A 16,883-nucleotide genomic window follows, 5' to 3' on the forward strand; every position below is an offset into this window, starting at 1 on the left:
ACCTGTGTCTCACCTTTCTGAAACCGTCTCTACCTCTTTCAGTTCTCTCTGTATCACTGCCCCTCTATTCTCTGATCTATTTGAATCTCTGTGTGGGACTGCCTGTCTCTCTGTGTCCATCACGGTCTCTAGATCTTGCTTTCTATCTGCACCTGTCCATCTGACTTAAGGGCTCTACATCTCTGTCCTTACACCTCCTTGCATCTCTCTGCGTGTCTCCAAGACTGTGACTCTGTTGCCTTTCTACAGTTCTGAGTCTCTCTCTGCTTCTCTGAGAGTCCGCGTCTCAATCTCTCTGCATGTTTCTCTACATCTCTCCACTTCTCTTGGCCTGGGCCTCCCTGGGTCTCTGTCAGGGAGTGGCAGAGTGGAAGGAGTGTCACGGTGTCTTAACACGGCTGGGACTTACCAGGCCTTGGCCCCCGAGAGAGGACCCCCACCTCCAGGCCTCGGTTCCTTTCCTCGATCCACTGCGGTTCCAACTGGGAAGTGAAGATCCCCTCAGCTGGCTGGCAGGGAGTGGAGGGAGACAAATTCTCGTCACTCTATCATCCGCAGCTCCCCCCTCCTCTGCCTAATCTACTGCCTTCTGGCCCACTTATTGCCCAGACTCGGTCTTGCGGTGAAAAAGCCATTCAGGGTCGGGCTGAGGAGGTTGGAGGAAACCCACCCCCAAAGGCTGAGGGACTTCAGGTGGCTTCAGACTGTGTAAAAGGAGGCACAGTTTCATAGGTGACGTTTGAGGGTGGATTCCTCTTGGACTTACCTCGAAACTTCCTGGCGTTCCCTCAGGTACATTTCCGTTCCTTCCGTCGTTTGATGTAGCGTGGCATTGGGGCTGGCGTGGAGCTGGGGGAGGCGAGGAGAGAGATCAGGTACCATGGCTTCGATGACTTCCAGAGAGATGCTTCTCTAAGGCCCCAAGAAATGTGACTGGCTATAGCACGACACAGGGATTGCGAGACAGAGCGCGCAAAGCCAAACCCTTCGATGGTATTTCACTTTTATTCTCAATACTTTAGGTCCAAGTTTCAAACTGCAATATTTTTTACACTCAAGACACGGTCATGCACAATCCATATTTCAATTTTCTATTGCTTCAACCACAATTTAAAATAACTTAATATTGGAAACAAAAAAAATTCTCTTTCCAAAAAAAAAAAGGATGCCGAGGTCATCAAGATGGAGCCAGGCCGTCAGCATTAAAAGAAAATAACTTATTATTTTTTTAAACCATAGGTACCTTTTAATCCAAAGTTACAGGAGAATTTCACCACACGGTTTTTACAGATAACACATCCTAAAAAAAAAGGAATGTCCAGCAAAATGAGATGCAGCTCTGATTTAAAAAAAAAATGAAAATTAAGACTCCTACTCTGGGTTTTGTTTTCATCCAGATACCCCAAGGGGAATTCAGAAGACCCCAGGACAGGTTACTTTCAACTGAACTGGGGATTGCACTGAGGTTCACTGAAATCATTAATGCTTCCAGGATATAGTGCAAAACCTCAGCGGTTTGTGTGTGCGTTTGTGCGTCCATAAAATACCATAAGCATACAGTAATCCCACATGGTTACTAGTCACAAGGAGGGTCATTCCAAGCCGAGCTGGCTGTCACACGCTCTTTTCATCTGGATATTTATCTTTTGGTCCTGCATCCTTCCCCCCAGCCCCCGACAACACTGCTGAATGCTGCTATCGTGGTGTCGTCTCTAGCAACTCCATTCGCATTTTGCCTTTACTACCTGGGCCTGAATCTCAGCAGTCATCAACGGCAGAAGGCTCAGACGCTGAAAACCTGAGCCCCGATTTCCCCAGCGTGATCTGTAAAGCACCACATCGGAGCGGAGGTGACGGGGGCATCGGCGACTGTACACAGTGGGTGGCTGTTGAGGGAACTGCCCTTAACCTGTGGATCAGAACCGTTACTGTCCATGTGAAAGCTTGGGACGAATGACGTGAACACCCACAAGAGAGAGTGGGAATGGACTCACCCTCCACCCACCCAGATTTCTGTCACATTTCCTCACCCGGTAGAGCTACGGGGCTTCTTGAACCGCTCGTCTGGTGCGTATTTAGGACCACGAGCCCGTAGATGGGAACTGGAACAGGCCAAGGAGCAGGGGTGGTGACCCAAACATTTTTTTTTCTAAGGGCCCTGCTGCCCTCCAAAGCTCAAACGTAAGGACACTAGTAAAAGATGCAGGGGCCACCTTGGCTAGGTCACACCAGGCACGGGTGCTGGCCGACACTTTCTACCAACTTCGAGGGCCTGAAAAGAAAGTGCTTGAAAGGGGTTGCTGCTCAATTTGTGAGCAGCCTCTCCCCAGCTGTCTTTTGATGGGAGGAAGAGAGAGAGAGAGAGAGGAGCTGATGTGTGTGTGTGTGTGTATGAATTTACCTTCAGCACCCAGGCTAGGAAGCTCACTGCACCTCTACCAACAGTTTCTCGTCCAGCTGTTCTGTGTTCTAGCCAGACAGGCTTGACTTCTGCCTTCATTTTCCATGTTTCTATCCGGTGATTCTGTGATTTCGCTTGGACTACCAGCCTACTCGCTTGACAATCCGCGGAGCAAAGGAATAGGATTAGTTGCATGCTCGCTGAATTGAGAAATAGTCTTTCTGTACACAAAAATAGTTCCAAGTTCTCGGAAAGAAACACTCTCTGGCAGACGGGAAGTCATGCCAGTTTTCCTTGCCTTTGAGTAGCTGACTGTGCTTCTGGGGGAGGGCGAGGCATGGGGGCCGGCTGACGGGAACAAAAATGAGGCTCTGAAATTCCCCAGCCTGAAAGAAACGTGGACCCCATAAGAGAAGAGGAATGCATACTTGAGTTACCCTGCAAAAAAGATTTGGCTATCCAGTAGCCAAATGGATGTCCAGTAACGGGAGATGCAAATGTATTTACAGTAGCAGACAGACAAAACAGGGGACGTTTCAAACGTTCCCTGGGCGCGGCGACCAACCCGATGGCCTCGGAAGTTCCAGAAATCCAGCCGCCCCGGGACCTTTCCCTGGATCCTTACTAAAATGGTACCTGTGTTTTCCCAAATCGCTTTTACTGTGCTTCTAACTCATCTCTTGGCTGCGCTGCTTGTTACTGCTCTGCAGAGTAGGAAGCGCTCAACAAGTACTATCCAGCGCTTCTGGCTCAGTGTTCACACCCCCTCACCAGCCTAGAGCTTTGGAGTGACGTAAAGACTTTGCAATTCTGACCTGTGGGTTGGGGTGAGGGAGGAGATACCTACAGGGTTAGAAAACAAATTATTAGGTGATGCGAGGAAAAATTTTCCACTTCTTAAAATGATACCCCTGTAACTCTCCAACCCTGGGACGGGTCTTTGGAATTGGGGTGACTGCCAGAGGCCGGCCCCAAAGATTTACAATAGGCTGCATAAGATGACTTTTTTTGCAGAGGCAAAGATGCTCCGGGATGCTTTCGCGTGATCTGCTCAGATACGCAGAAAACATCACACCAATAAGAAAATAAGGTTCAGGAGCAGGCCTGGGGCCCAGGGCCCAAGATTACTCCTTCCCCCTCTCCAAGGAAACACCTCGGAGATGCGGCTCCTCCATTTCGGAGTCAGCTAGATTCCACTATTGGGTGCCATTTGGTTGGGGTGGAGGATTACTTACTGAGATAGGTCAGCATCCTAGCATTTACTACTGCAAAACAGAATAAACTGTTAAAAAAAGAAAATACAAATTAAGGCCTCTTATGAAAAAGCAGTTGCATTGAGAACACTGGCCCCAATTAATTTTCCATCCCATCACGCCAGAGTGAGATGACCTTTAGATTTTCTTTTTCCATGATCCCTTTTCAGAGATCACCTGGGAAGGGGGTGTAAAAAACCAACAACAAAAACACACCAATGTCACGGCTGAAGACAACAAATAGGATAGCAGGAAATCAAATAATGTAACTGCCTAAACAAAGGGGAGTACCATTGTACGTTGGACAGAAACTCTCCAGAGAAAGTGCTATCTTACATGGGTCAGCTTGCTGCATTTTCAGCAGAGAGAAAGCAATACATGGAAATAGAAACAATCACTTTCCCCTTGACTTCTCACCATCGCATGAAGACAATGCCCCACTGAATACACGACAAATTACAAATCAACAGGTTTTCAAGGACTCCAAATGCTATCTTCTAGGTCCTAACAATTAGACAGTTAACTCAAAAAGAGAAGCAATATACTGTTCTCAGAAATTCTCCGAATCTTTTTTTTTTCCTTTTCGTCAGCGTAAATCCTTAACTGTGTATTCCAAACCCAACCACAAAAACCAAAAATACTCAGTATTTCCCCAGTGGGTCTCAGACAAACCCAAACTAGGTATATTTTGGGAACCACATTGAGGGGAGGGGATGAGGGAGAGGAGCTGGTTGGAAGATGGAGCTGGTATTCAAACACCACCAAGCTGAATCTGAAAAAAATCTTTACCTGCAATAGCATCAGAAAGGTCACAGGATGGACTCTAGCAGAAGCCTTAGTCAAGCGCTGTTGGAACACATTCCGCTGTCCACCCATTTTTAAAACTGAAAATACTGCAGCAAATATTCTACAAAAACAGATTTTCTGAGTACAGGCTAATCACGACTGTCACCTGCAGATCACTTTATCATTAAAAAGTACAAATGGTCAAATTGAACAACCTTCATCTCATGTTAAAAAGATCACTCCCTGGCTCGATAATCTTTGAGAAGTTTCTTCTTCCCTCAATATACGCGTACCGCATGAAGATCCGAAAGCAGGCAATTTCATCTTCGTTCACCTTATTGCCCTCAGGTCTCTCTGCCCTAAAAAAAACCCCCATCTCTCCCTGCAGGTTCCCCTGGGTTGGGAGCGGCTCTCTAGAAATGTTATTTCCACTCGCGCCTTTCCAGTAGTCCAAATGCAAGCTTACACAGACTGCCGGGTAAACTCTCCTGGGGTGAAAAAATGTGCTGGGATACCGTCAAAGCATCAACTTAAAAAAAAAACCAACAAAAAATACCTTTCTGCGGAAACTCATCCATCTTTTTACTGTATTTTTTATTCCTTAAAATAAACTTTTCCAAGGAAAAGAAAGAGTTGCACAACTCAAGCTGCCACTACGGAAGGAGGCTCAAAATGGGAGGGAGATATTGGAGGCCTGCTGCTTCAACAGGAGGCTGGGTCCCCCCGCTGCCCTCATTCTAACTAGTCCTTTCTTCCTGGCCTTCTAAAAGAATGAACGTACTACGTGGAGGAGGTTTCGAGGTCGTCCCTGAACCCAGGAAGGTCCTCTCCCCTGCCACCCTACCCCCTTCTCCAACTCCGAAGCCAACCAAAACATTCAGAGAAGGGACTGTGCACCTCTAAGAGCCCACCGTTTTAAAAGTGAATGCGCGAAATGTTTGTTCACTGCGAGGAAGTCCTCTTGCTTCGTGTGGGAAACGGCCCCGAGGAAGCCACGTCCGTGTTCGCTGTCCTCCTTTCGGGCTGTGTTCCGGCTGGGAGAATAAGTTAAGTGATCTGAGGAGCAGGGAGAAAGACTCATGGGAAGTTGCTATTCCTAGGAGAGCCGATTCCGCCCCACCCTTTAGGCCTGTCGACGACGGTCTGTCTTTTTGGTCCGGCCGGCCGGCAGCACAGGAGTTGAGGTTTGAGAGTTTTTCTTTTTTTTTTTTTTTCCAGTCCTGCTCCCGAGGGAACTGGCATGGGGGAGTGGGGTGGGAGGGGGGGCGGGCCCCCAGTGCTAGCGGCTGCTGTTCTTAATCGCCTCCTTGGCTGCAATGATCAGAGGAGTCAGGCTGGAGAGAGGCTTGGCTAATTTTAAAAATGAATGCTAGAGAAAAGAAGATGAGCAGTTAGTGGCATCGTTTCTGAACCTAACAGGCACCGCTCGTTTTAAGCAACTTTCTGCTTGTGAGCAACAGAAACCTCAAAACCAACAACAACATTAATAATAATAATAATTATGGCATTTGTTAAGCGCTTACTATGTGCCAGACACTGTACTAAGTGCTGGGCGTAGATACAAGATAATCAGGTTAGACACATTCCCTGTCCCACATTGGGCTCACTGTCTTAATACCCGTTTTAAAGATGAGGTAACAGGCCTGGGAGAAGTGAAGTGACTTGCCCAAGGTCAATCAATCAATCGTATTTATTGAGCGCTTACTGTGTGCAGAGCACTGTACTAAGCGCTTGGGAAGTACAAGTCGGCAACATATAGAGACAGTCCCTACCCAACAGTGGGCTCACAGTCTAAAAGGGGGAGACAGACAACAAAACCAAGCATACTAACAAGTGGCGGAGCCGAGATTAGAACCCAGGTCCTCTGACTTCTAGGCCTGGGCTAGCCCACTATTGGGTAGGGACTGTCTCTATATGTTGCCAACTTGTACTTCCCAAGCGCTTAGTACAGTGCTCTGCACACAGTAAGCGCTCAATAAATACGATTGATGATAATGATGACAGACCACACTCCGCCACACCTGGCCCTTCTCTCAACCTGGTTCTTGGACTTCTCTGTTGCCCATTTTAAAAATACATCACAAAACCACACGCGCAGCCAGAGAAACAAGGAATAATGTTGTTTTCCAACATCCTACGCCTGTGAGCTTCTGGGCCCTTCCCCAAAATGGACCTGGAGAATCTCAAAATCCCAGGCGTCCTCCGGATGTAAAGTCTGAAACTGTTCCTAGCTCTTCCTCGAAGAGCACCAAAATTGCTTAGAATTGGATGCTCTCTGGACCTTTTTGGAAGCAGACTATGGTTCTAGGCTAATAGATGAGTGGGGGGGGTGGGGGTGATGGATTGGGGGGGGCACCCATCTTGGCCTATTCCTTCTGGACATGGTACATACAACCATAATTGCGGTTTTTAAAAATTCATTTTTTACGGTATTTGTTAAGCACTTACTATGTGCCAGGCTTCTAAACACAAGGTAATTGGGTCAGACATAGTTCATGTCCCACCTGGGGCTCACAGTCTTTATCCCCATTTTACAGATGAGGTAACTGAGGCCCAAAGAAGTTACGTGGCTTGCCCAAGTTCACGCAGCAGACAAGTGGCAGAGCCGGGATTACAGCCTAGGTCCTCTATCCCATGCTCTATCCACTAGGCCATGCTTGCACTTACTATGTGCCCGGGCACTATACTAAGCTCTGGGGCAGATGCAAGATAATTGGGTTGGACACAGTCAATTCTCACGAACAGAGGAGGCTGAGAGAGGAGAGCAAAGCTGGAGCCACCCAAAAGGCTCACAAGCTGCCAAAACGTTTCTAGCAAAGCACTGGGGTAGATAGGAGATGATCATATCAGATACAGTCCCTGTCCAATACAATTTGCACCACCAGAGAAGTGGGGAAGGCCGGTATCGTCCCCGTTTTACAGAGGAGGAAACTAAGGCCCAGAGAGGTTAAGCGACTTGCCCAAGGTCACACAGCAGAATTAGGATTGGACCCCGGGTCTCTCATTTCTCGGGCCTACGCTCTTTTTACCGGGCTACAGTGCTCTCTTGAGAAGAGTGCACCGGGCAAGTCCTCACCCAGTGAAGTGGGTGTTCGCCAAGCAGGCCCGGCTGCTCTCTGAAATAATTAGCTGGGAAAAAAAACAACCCAGTAGTTCTGCAATGCTTCCTGCTGGGGTGCAGGAGGACTGGGCGAGAGATTGTGGATGGCTCACTGCGACACCTCACCACTACTGCCAAAACACCAAAACAAAGTCTTAAGCACATATTCTGTTGGCAGTGAGTCCCACCTTTCCCAGCTTCGCCACCGGTTTCATCAGGGTAAAGCTCACTCCAATAATGGGGGGGCCAGGAATGACGCTCATAATAACAATAATATATGGCATTTGTTAAGCGCTTTGTATGTGCCAGGCACTGTACTAAGCAGTGGGGTAGATACAAGCTAATCGGGTTGGACACGGTCCCTGTCCCGCACGGGGCTCCCGGTCTTAACCCCCATTTTACAGATGAGGTTAATGGAGGCCCAGAAAAGTGACTTGCCCAAGGCCACACAACAGGCAAGTGAGGGAGTCAGGATCAGAACCCAGGTCCTTCCGACTCCCAAGCTTATGCTCTATCCATTAGGCCTCGCTGCCTGCATGGACAAGCAAGCATGAAATTCTCTCTCAATTATATGCCCAGTCACGACGGGAGCCTCCCAGGAAACGGTGGCAGCTTTGAAACCAAAGGAAATTTTGCTCCCAACACTAAGCAAGAATCCGGGTAAATCCTCTTCCATGTGCCCAGAACAGTTAAAACCTGCCAAGTCCCCACTCTCGTTTCAGGATTTGACTCACAGAAGGAAAGCTAGTTCTACATCAGTTCCATCCTAGGGAAAGGCAACTTCTGCCAGAGCAACTGTGGGCAACAAGTTAGAAGGGGGCAACTTCTGCCAGAGGTCGACCCATCTCCCTGTGGATCAGCGACTCTTCTTCCCATGCGGCTGTCCCCCATGCCGCGAGCCTCGTTTACCTGTAAGAGCTCCTTGGCAGAGCCTCGCCTGTCCACGTCCATCTCGAGACAGCGATTAAGGAAGTCTCGGAATACGGCCGACAGTCGCTCCGGATTTTGAAGTTCGGGGGTGCCGTTGGTCGCTATCAGATACAGAGCCTAAGGACAAAAATGAAAGAACGTGCTCAGGGCAGTCCTGTCAGCAGGGACGGCGGGGAGGTCTCGGCCTGCTAGGGCTAGCCTGGCTCCGGGAACAAGCCTGGACATTCACTTCAGGCTGCCAGTGAAAGACGATTCATGGCGGGTGGGGAATGTGGAAATAAAAGTCTGGATGAAGCTGATTCCACACAGTGTGGTTGGGGTCGTTCTACCAACACTTACCACAATAGGAGAAGAAATTCTTCTTACAGAGGTGGGAGACTGTAGCCTAATACGGTGGTATAGAAGTCAGTTCCTTTTAAGGTTTATGTACTTCATTCATTCAATCGTATTTATTGAGTGCTTACAGTGTGCAAAGCACTGTAATCTAAAAGTTCAAAAACCCGCCCCTGGCCCGCAACACCAAGCAAGTCCTGGATGGGCTACCAATTCTCACGAGAGGAGCAGTAACTCATTAAATAAATACACCATCACACAGGAGTGCTGAAATGAGCTGGGGCGGTTGCCACGGATGTCATGAGCAAGAAGGTGACACGATCACGGAGTACCTCTTGGAGGAGGTGGGTCTTCAAGTAGGCTTCCGGGGCAAGAGAGCGGGGAAGGAGAAGTGGCTTAGCAAATCTGCCGGGGGCAGGGGGCAAGATGCGAAGAACGGATGGACGAGTCGTCAGCTTGAGGGGAGCAAAGAATTTAAGCAATGGGGTATAAGGGAAAAGAGGGCAGACCAGAAAATAGGGTGACAATGGGTAAAAAGCCTTGGAGTTGATGATTAATCAATCCAATCAACAGCATTTACTGAGCACCGACGATGGGAGATAGCACAGCAGAATCTCAGTGTGCAATTCCTTCCCTCAAGGAGAAGGGGAGAAAGCTACTTAAATCAACTACAGAGAGGAGGAAGTAAGGAAGAAGGATGGGGTTGGGAGCCTCTAAGAACTCAGCAGGCATGGAAGGGCTGAAGTGGCAGTAGGAGGGAAAATGATAAATTAACTGATGAGATGTCATTTCAGTAGGACTTGAAAGATAGGGGAAGGAGAAGAAGGTGAGCAAGAGGTCAGCGGTAGGAGAGAAGAGTGAAGGGCAGAGTGAGTAGCTTGAGAGGAATTAAGAGTATGAGCTGTAATATAATAGAAGCGAGTGGGTAATTAGGAGGGAGACAGTTGAATGAGTGTCAAAGTAGCAGCACGGCCTAATGGCAAGAGCCCGGGCTTGGGAGTCAGAGGTCGTGGAATCTAATCCCGGCCCCGCCACTTGTCTGCTGTGTGACCTTGGGCAAGTCACTTAACTTTTCTGCGCCTCACTTACCTCATCTGTAAAATGGAGATTGAGACTAGACTGTGATTAGACTAGATTCTAATCTAGTCTAATCTGTGACTAGACTAGATTCTTCTAGACTGTGAGCCCGCTGTTGGGTAGGGACCGTCTCTATATGTTGCCAACTTGTACTTCCCAAGCGCTTAGTACAGTGCTCTGCATGCAGTAAGCGCTCAATAAATACGATTGAATGAATGAGACTGTGAGCCCCATGTGGGACAGCGACAATGTCCAATCTGATTACCCCGTATCTACCCCAGTGCATAGAACAGTACTGGGCACAAATAAGTGCTTAATAAATAGCATAGTTATTATTTGGGGGAGTTTCTGTTTGATGCAGAGAGAATGAACAACTATTGAGGGTTGTATTTACCCCAGTGCTTGGAACAGTGCCTGGCACAAAGTAAGCGCTTAACAGATACCACAGCTGATATTTTGGGTGCAGAATGATACCTGAGAAAAATGATCTGGGCTGCAGAATGAAGTGTGGATTGGAGAGGAGTGAGAATGGAGGCAGGGAGCTAAGCAAGAAGGCTGATTCGGTAATTAAGCCGGAATTTGATGGATGTCTGGACTAGTGTGCTGGCCAGTGGGATGAAGAAGAAGGGCCAGATTCCGGAGATATTGGTGAAGCTGTCTCCTTGTCTCCCTCCTCCTCCCGCTCCCAGAAAAGGAAACTGACATGGAGTGATGAGTGATGAGCAAGAGAGGAAGTGAATCCAAAGATTAGTTGGTCAGTTAAGCCAGAGCGAGCTTCTCCAATGAGGGAGTGGTCAAAATTGCTAAAGGCAACCAAGACACCACGGAAAATTAGATCAGAGTTGATTTTAGCCAGAAAAAGGTCAATGGAGAACTGTGTGTGCTGCTAGGAAGAGCTCCAACTACCTGTTCCTGCTACCCAGCTGACTGTTGACAGATACCAGAAGACTCAAAGATGTATTACTTCAAATTTTGACTCTCTAGCTGGCTCCTAAATTTCTGGAGGAGGATAGATCAAAAACACTTGATTGTGAAGTGTACTGTGTGACAACAACAACAAAAAAGATGACCGCTTCTAAGAAGTTCTATTAGTTCTCTATTGCAGGCTTGGGAAATCAGCAGCTGCCCAGGTCTCTAGACTGGAAGCTCCTTGTGGACAGAGAAAGTGTCTGCCAACTCTGTTGTATTGCACTCTTCCAGGCGCTTGATATAGTGTTCAAAAAATACTATGAATTAATTGATTCTGCACCAAACAGCCAACATTCATCTTCTGTCAACAACTTTCACCAAACTGGGTTCCCTACATCGACAAAGTATTGATTACCATCACTTTGTTCTATGGTTCTCTGGCTTTAATACAGGTTGAAATCAGGGAGGATTTTCCAAGATCCCCAGTCTGATACTTTAAAAAATAAGATCGATTAACTTTCTTCGTGATGGGAAAAGGGAACGTAAGATATGTCCTTAGATACCCTAGGGACCTATTACCTTTCAATTATCTGGCAGAAACAGAGTTGAATCCTGTTTCTTCCACTCACTGGGCCATTTTACTTCCAGCTGACTTAGTTCACAAATTGTTCCTCTGATCCGATCTCTAAATCCAAGCTAAATGCACATAAGGCTGTCACCACTGATGAGGACAGTGGGACAAAGAGGTTCTAGTACAAGCGCCAATTCTATAAAAATGCTCTCCGAACAGAGAATTCACTTCACATCCTGGGGCTGACTGTGCTTAGGACCTGGTTTGCCACCCGCTATTAATCCAAAGCCTTAACCAGCAATCCAAAGCACACTGACCACACCATCGAAACATCTGTCCATCAGTCAATGGTATTTACTGAGTGCTTACTGTGTGCAGAGCACTGTATTAAATGCTTGGGGGAGTACAATATAACAATAAACAGACACATTCCCTGACCACAGTGAGCTTACAGTCTACAGGATAGACTTACAGTCTAAAGAACGAGCTTACCTTGGGCCATGAAGACCCAGGTTTCCTGCATATAATAACAATAATAATAATAATAATAATGGTTGTATTTGTTAAGCGCTTACTATGTGCGAAGCACTGTTCTAAGCGCTGGGGGGGGATACAAGGTGATCAGGTTGTCCCACTTGGGGCTCACAGTCTTAATCCCCATTTTTCAGATGAGGTAACTGAGGCACAGAGAAGTTAAGCGGCTTGCCCAAGATCACACAGCTAAGTGGAGGAGCCGCGATTCAAACCCATGACCTCTGACTCCCAAGCCTGCGCTCTTTCCACTGAGCCATGCTGCTTCCCCATATGAAAATGACTTGCTTGGAATCTGATTTTAGGCACTGTAGTCGTCGTCTTGTGAAATATGGAGCAGAGTGGCTCACAGGCAGTAGTGGAAAGACACTTTTTCTTACGAATTCAACAGAACATCTGGGGACATTCACAGAGATGATAAAAATAAGATTTGGCTATTTTGGTCCGGCGGTTAAGTTTTTAACCCACGATTCATTTCTACTTGGCAGAGTAAAAGGTTGATACTATACTATGGCAAGTTCACTACATTCTCAATCATCTGGCATAGAGGGCTATTCACCCTGGGGCCTTTGAGGAACAATCTGGATGATGGTTGAATGCAGTCAGCGGGCACAGGCCACAAAGTATATAATCAGAAACAGGCTTTCTTTAAAAAAAATTGATGAAATAGCACACACCTCCTGCTTCAAGATAAAGCCACGGTATTTCTCAAAGTCACGGTTTTCTTTGGGAGTAGGACCACTGTTTTGGGGTAAACACTTGCCTCTGGAAAGAAGTGCAAAGAATTTTCGAGTAGTTGCTAGATAACTGTGCCAAATAGCTGAGGACGGGAAAAGGGTTGATGGGACTACGTGTGGGCTGAACTGCTGCCCTGAACCCTGTCCGGTGAAATGATGATTCCCCCTTCTTCCCACAAGAAAGAAAGCCGTAGCCATAATTACATTTTCCTAGCACACTGTTCCCTTTAAGACAAACTTGTGAACTACGGACTGACTTACAGATGATGGAAACTATTTACTGATGTGGTTAGTTTTACCTTTCCAATCTTAAGAGAACTGGAGATGCTGCCTCATTTGTAACGGGGATAGGTAGAGGAAAAATGATCTTCATTTTGATTATCAATGAACACAATTGATAGTAAGCTTTTTTCAAGATTTCAAGGGAATGCCAAAAAAAAGAAAGATAAAATAGGAGGGAAAAGAAGGGGAAGAGTGGTAAAGCAGCCTTGGTTTTTACTGGCACTTACCCTGAGCGGGTTTTCGTTGAGGTACGGGGGCTCTCCTTCCACCATTTCTATGGCCATGATCCCCAGCGACCAGATGTCCACTTTGGGTCCATACGCTTTCCTTGTCACCACTTCGGGTGCCATCCAGTACGGAGTCCCCACCATTGTGCTCCGTTTACTCTGCTCAGGGGTGATCTGGGCGCAAAACCCAAAATCGGCTGCGGGGAAAGGACATGCAGGTTACCGTCGACTCAAGCAATGAAACCGAGAAGACGGCTTTCACGATACCTGGCCATGGGGACCGCTGACTACCGCTTACCAAAGTCAGGGGGCCTTTTGGTGAGTCTCCTGAGTTCCAATGTAGTGACAACACACAAGCCTGCAAGTCCCCTGTGGTCAGGGAACGTGTCTACCGACTCTGTAGTACTCTAGTTTCTTAAGCACTTAGTGCAGTGCTCTACACACGTTAAGTGCTCAACTATTCTATTTATTTTATTTTGTTAGTCTGTTTGGTTTTGTTCTCTGTCTCCCCCTTTTAGACTGTGAGACCACTATTGGGTAGGGACTGTCTCTATATGTTGCCAACTTGTACTTCCCAAGCGCTTAGTACAGTGCTCTGCACACAGTAAGCGCTCAATAAATACGATTGATGATGATGATGATGAATAAATATCATTGACTGATCAAATGATAGTGCTTTGGGAGAAACTGAGGCACAAATTTAACCTATATATTGAAAGTGGAGATTCAGAAATATTAGCTCCCGGAAAACTGGACCTCTGCTCTGGGTGTGGTACAACTTCAATCTTTCTCTATTTTGATGCTTTACTCCTGTGCTAATTTTGCATTTCCTGTCATCCCAAATCAACTAGCATTCTGCTGTCAAAATGGGTTGCACCTTGCAGCAATCCAACACCAGGTCCCCCAAACACCACCTGGACCAACGTACTTACTCAGTTTAACAGATCCATCCATTCCGAGCAGAATGTTGTCACTCTTGATGTCTCTATGGATCACTTGATTTGAATGCAAGAAATCCAAGGCTTGGAGGCACTAAAGGAAGGAAAAAAAAAAACACCTAAAAGCTCCGACTTCAACACATAGAAATACAAATCACTAGCATTTCACATTTCTGAGCAGGTGTAGAATTTGGTGCTATGTGAAACTGCTGGCTCTTTGTACATTATTAGAAAAACAACGGTCTAAACAAAGCAGTCGTGGCTTAGTGGTAAGAGCCCGGGCTTGGGAGTCAGAGGTGATGGGTTCTAATCCCGGCTCCGCCACTTGTCTGCTGTGAAACCCTGGGCAAGTCACTTCACTTCTCTGTGCCTCAGTTCCTTCTTCTGTAAAATGGGGATTAAGACTGTGAGCCCCATGGGGAACAACCTGATTACCTTGTATCTGCCCCAGAACTTAGAACAGCGCTTGGCACATAGTAAGCACTTTATAAAGGCCATCACCATCATCACCATCACATGTGCAATTAGAAATGCCAATGAGTATAGCTGACTTCTCTCATAAGCATTAATGGGACCACATACAGTTGATAAAAGTCAATTTTTCAGTTCCTGCCCAACATGACAGACGGATCTATAAAAACCCAGAAAGGAGAGAGAGTGATTTTCCATTGGGAACTACTATGGAGCAGACTACTGTTGTCGCTTGCATTTGATGAAAGGGCCACTGATAATCAAAGCCTTCCTGTGTTGAGTGGCTGGGGGGGAGACGTGTGGCTAAAAACAAGCAATCCTCACTGAACCCTGAAGAGTCTTGCTCACTGCACAGACAAGATCCTGAATCTTTTGAGGTGGTGGTTGCAACTGTCACTGGCAACATCTTTTACTGCTTGCGACCTGACTGAATTCTTGGCTCAGGAAGAGCCGATTTGGGTCAGGAGGAAGGACACGTGAGTGGGGTTTGGGGGTAGGGGAGATGGGGAAGGAGGTGACCCAAAGAGGGAGAAGTCAGTCATTCTGGAGGAATACGCAAGGGTGAGGCGTTCTTTCAAAACTCGCTTACATGGTTGTTTGGAAAAGGCTTCACAATGACCATTTTTCTTTTTATTGTAAAGTTAATGAATTTTCCATGCACATGGGAGAAAACAGAAGCAGTGTGAAGCTTCTCCTCATCAGAAGAATGTGTCATAACCCCAAGGGCTCTGTCCCACCCAACACAAAGAAAGGGGAGAACTGGTATTGAGCTGGTTAGTTTGAGCTGTGCTGACCTAGTGAATGGAATGGCTCAGGCCACATAATCTATTCTGGGACTCCTCTAACTACTTTGATCAAAATGACAATACCTAAAATAGCATCATTTCCCCCTTAGATTTACGTTGAATTATCACCGACATGGTTGGGCTTTCCGCAAAGATATGTTCCAACATATTGTCCTTCGAGAAGGTTTCCGCATTTCTTCCTTTTTCTACAAGTAATTTCTGATCAAAGATGAGAAACCCCACCTCGGTCCCTCCCTGAGCCCCAACAGCTGTGTGCAGCTCTTACCTCTCGACAGACAGATGCGATCTGTCCCTCATCCATGCAGGTCTCTGTGACGACGTCCGTCAAGGAGCCCCCGGCTAAGTATTCCATTACCACCCAAAGTTCGTCGCCCACTAAGTAGCTGAAACGAGAAAACAAAAAAAAGATTTTCACTAATTCTTGGATTTTCAACTTAAGAATTCCTTTGTTTTCCCCATTATTACTTGACACGTAATCTGGCCCTTTCGAACAAAAATGATATTGAGAATGTTAGCGATAACATTAGTCACACGAGCCTAGTTTACCTTGACATGACCTATTTTGATTTTACAATAATTATAATAGTAATAATAGTAACACTGGCATTTCTTACGCATTTACAACGTGCCAAGCACTGTATTAAGTGCTGGCGTAGACACACGATGAGGAACCACATGGGACTCACGGTCTAAGTAGGAAGAGAAAGGATATTGAATCCCCATTTTGCAAATGAGGGAACTGAGGCACAGAGAAGTTAAGTGACTCGCCCAAGGTCACACAGCAGGTAATAAGGCCATTGGGCTTGGGTGTTGCTTCCTATTGTGTTTCTGGATTGGCTGGGGAGTAAGTATGATTAGCAGTTATGATAAAGGGTTGCTAGGGGGTGGTTGGGGGCGGTAATTTCCTCCCTGCCAACTCTCTTCCTGCCTATGTGCTGAAGCTTCCTTTGAGGACAGTCAAGCTAGTATTTTCCTTATCATTATGCCGTCTTATGTGCCTTACTGAAGGCACATCTCCAAGAGGCCTTCCCTGATTAAGCCCTCTTTCCTCTTCTCCCACTCCCTTCTGCGTCACCCTTTCTTGCTCCCTTAATTCATCCCCTCCTCCCAGCCCCACGGCATTTTAGGTACATACCTGTAATTTATTTATTTCGATTAGTGTCTGTCTCCCCCTCTCTAAACCGTAAGCTCGTTATGGGCAGGGAATGTGTCCGTTTACTGCTATATTGTACTCTCCCGAGGGCTTAGTCAGTACTCTGCACACAGTAAGCACTCAATAAATACGACTGACTGATGGACTGGAGATTCTGAGGGAGGGATGTAGGAAGAGAAGGCTGAATCTGAAGAGCTCTTAATCATCTGGGGCAAAAGCCTGACTTCAGAGGCCAACATTAATATACTGACTGCCTGTTTTAAACTAGGGATCCACTGACAGCCAATCCCAAAGCTAAGGCAGGAATATCATAATCGGTGATCCTCTCTCCTCCCCTTTTTTCCACGGAACACTCCAGTTTGAAACAAATGTTTGATT

At 46.7% G+C, this 16,883-nt stretch overlaps 1 protein-coding gene across 6 annotated transcripts in view; it reads right to left on the bottom strand.

Annotated features, from left to right (window-relative positions):
* Positions 1-986: 986 nt before the first annotated feature.
* PAK3 (p21 (RAC1) activated kinase 3) overlaps positions 987-16,883 on the bottom strand; it is a 157,287-nt gene continuing 141,390 nt past the window's right edge. For all 6 annotated transcript variants that reach the window (XM_038748109.1, XM_038748105.1, XM_038748107.1 and 3 more), the window contains 5 exons: positions 15,618-15,735; positions 14,070-14,169; positions 13,138-13,334; positions 8,450-8,587; positions 987-5,809 (listed from right to left, as the gene is read on the bottom strand). In XM_038748109.1, coding sequence (XP_038604037.1) covers positions 5,720-5,809; positions 8,450-8,587; positions 13,138-13,334; positions 14,070-14,169; positions 15,618-15,735 — 643 coding nt within the window. In that variant the 3' untranslated portion in view covers positions 987-5,719. The remainder of the gene's footprint in view (positions 5,810-8,449; positions 8,588-13,137; positions 13,335-14,069; positions 14,170-15,617; positions 15,736-16,883) is intronic.

Source organism: Tachyglossus aculeatus, chromosome 6 (genome assembly GCF_015852505.1).
Source record: "Tachyglossus aculeatus isolate mTacAcu1 chromosome 6, mTacAcu1.pri, whole genome shotgun sequence".
Lineage (NCBI taxonomy): Eukaryota > Metazoa > Chordata > Mammalia > Monotremata > Tachyglossidae > Tachyglossus > Tachyglossus aculeatus.